Source organism: Limulus polyphemus, unplaced genomic scaffold (assembly GCF_000517525.1).
Source record: "Limulus polyphemus unplaced genomic scaffold, Limulus_polyphemus-2.1.2 Scaffold1009, whole genome shotgun sequence".
NCBI classification, from domain to species: Eukaryota; Metazoa; Arthropoda; class Merostomata; order Xiphosura; family Limulidae; genus Limulus; species Limulus polyphemus.
In genome coordinates, this window is record NW_013666619.1 from 231,834 (window position 1) to 233,940 (window position 2,107).

At 29.2% G+C, this 2,107-nt stretch overlaps 1 protein-coding gene across 1 annotated transcript in view; it reads right to left on the reverse strand.

The window, feature by feature from the left end:
* Positions 1-2,107, reverse strand: part of LOC106461676 — a 73,344-nt gene that overhangs the window by 23,036 nt on the left and 48,201 nt on the right. Inside the window, exon 10 of the mRNA XM_013921521.2 lies at positions 782-864. Within this exon, the coding sequence (XP_013776975.1) occupies positions 782-864 (83 nt within the window). The remainder of the gene's footprint in view (positions 1-781; positions 865-2,107) is intronic.

A 2,107-nucleotide genomic window follows, 5' to 3' on the forward strand; every position in this document is an offset into this window, starting at 1 on the left:
AGATTTAAGCTATTTCGTCTGAACATTTATGTTTTCGTATTATAATCTGTGTTCATTCTAGAATGAAAGAGGCATAATTTATGTTTATTTCCTAATTTTTTTATGGTGGTTGCAAGATCGTTCAAATCTATCAAACCTGAACAGAGATTACTTACTGAAAATAACAGATAAAATATAATTTTTTCTTAAGAAACAATCGATAACTATCCAGACATTTGATTTTGATTTTGCATATGAAATTTCAAAATTTTTTGATGTATAAAAGTATTTTTAATCTTAAAATGAAAATTACTTTGCATGATAGATAGGCAAGATGTGAAAAAAAAATAGACATGAGAAAAACATCGCTTTACAAACCCTATGACTTAATTAAAAATTAGATATTTTACATATGAAAGCATTGTATTGTTTACTGATACACTGCCAAATTTCATTAACATTAACTAACTAATTTAAAAGTTATAGCATGAAAACTATAACAAGCACAAAATGGTTACAAGGTCGTCACATTGATCGACTCCGTATTGAAAGAGTTAATTGGAGTTAGTAAATCATATACTATTGATCTGTATAGTATTCTACTTTGTGTCTTAAGCTGTTGCTTGAATTACAAATCAATATTTGTAATGTACTTAACTATTAATTAGTAGCTGCTCCACAGTAACTAATACATTAGATATTAAAGTGTTCTAACATCTATAATTTAGTAGATTTTATACAAATCAACAACACAATAGTTAATACATTAATAGTTATTAACAGATCACTTGTCTCTAGTTACCTTTGTGGTTTAGTAACTGCTTTTCTAGCTTCACTCTCTAACTGTGGAATTGGAAGGTGTTCAAGACTGGGTAGTGGAGAGTTCTGGAGAAAATAAATGATAGTAATTCAAAGTGTATTACTTGTACTAGTACTGCAAAGAGAATGTTGTACTCTAATCCCCCCAACATACACAAGAAATAAAAATATATATATATATATACCAAATCATGTGAAATCAAGGAAACTTGTTTAATCAGAAGATCTTAATAGCTTATTAAATTAACTTTACAATTATGGAAAGAAAACAGATTATATTCTGTAAAGAAATATAATTTTTTTTTGTGAATGTTTATGTAAGTCATGGCATGCTGTTTTACATGCAAATAAAATATATGCTGAGAACACCTAGTCACAACACATGAAGTGTATGTGAACAGCTAGAAAATGAGTTCTTAATACAAAATAAGTTTGATGAATAACTCTCCTTATTCAAGTTAGCTTCGACAAACATATAGAATAAAAACAAGTGATTGCAAATACATTATTAATCACTATTATTCTTGGTTAATTTACTGTCAATTCTTGTAAATGTTTTATAGTATTCTGATGTTTGCTTTGTTAACATAAAACGAATACCTTATTTTATTTGAAAATGTATTAGGAGTATATACAAAATCTGAAAGAAAAGTGGGAAAAACCTAAAGGTCACAAAGATTTCTGTACATACAAGTAATCATATTGAAACAACTCATTTTTAACTTCAACTGCTTTTTATTCTTAGATAACATTAATGTTTTCAATTGTTTTTTTTATTTTCAACTGAGATTAGCCTTCTCACTACGTGTAGGTCAAAGTGTGCATGTCATGATCATTTACAATAACTTTAAAATTTAATTACATTACTTTATCATCAATGTAAACAAATAAACTTGGCTTCAAAATGTAGTTAATAAATCAAATCTTAATACTACACTGAGTGGTCACAAGTAAATAGACACCTAATTTTTCGTCATTTAACTGATTTATGCTAACTAATTTGTGTTCATAGAGCACTATATAAATGAAAATGGTCCGCACACTAATTATCTTGTGCTACAACATGCCTAGAACTCAAGGTTCACTCGAATTGTCAGATTTTGTTAGAGGAAGGATAGTTGATCAAGCAGATGGTGGAATAAGTCAGCGGCAAATTTTGCAAAATTTGGGAACCCCGCTACCGACAGTCAACAGAATCATAATGCAGTTCAGGAAACAGCAAGGAAACAATTGAGCAGCGTCCGGGTCGTCCTGGTTCATCGGAGAGGACAAAAAAAAACTTTCAAGAGGAGCATCGAAATGGATCCCA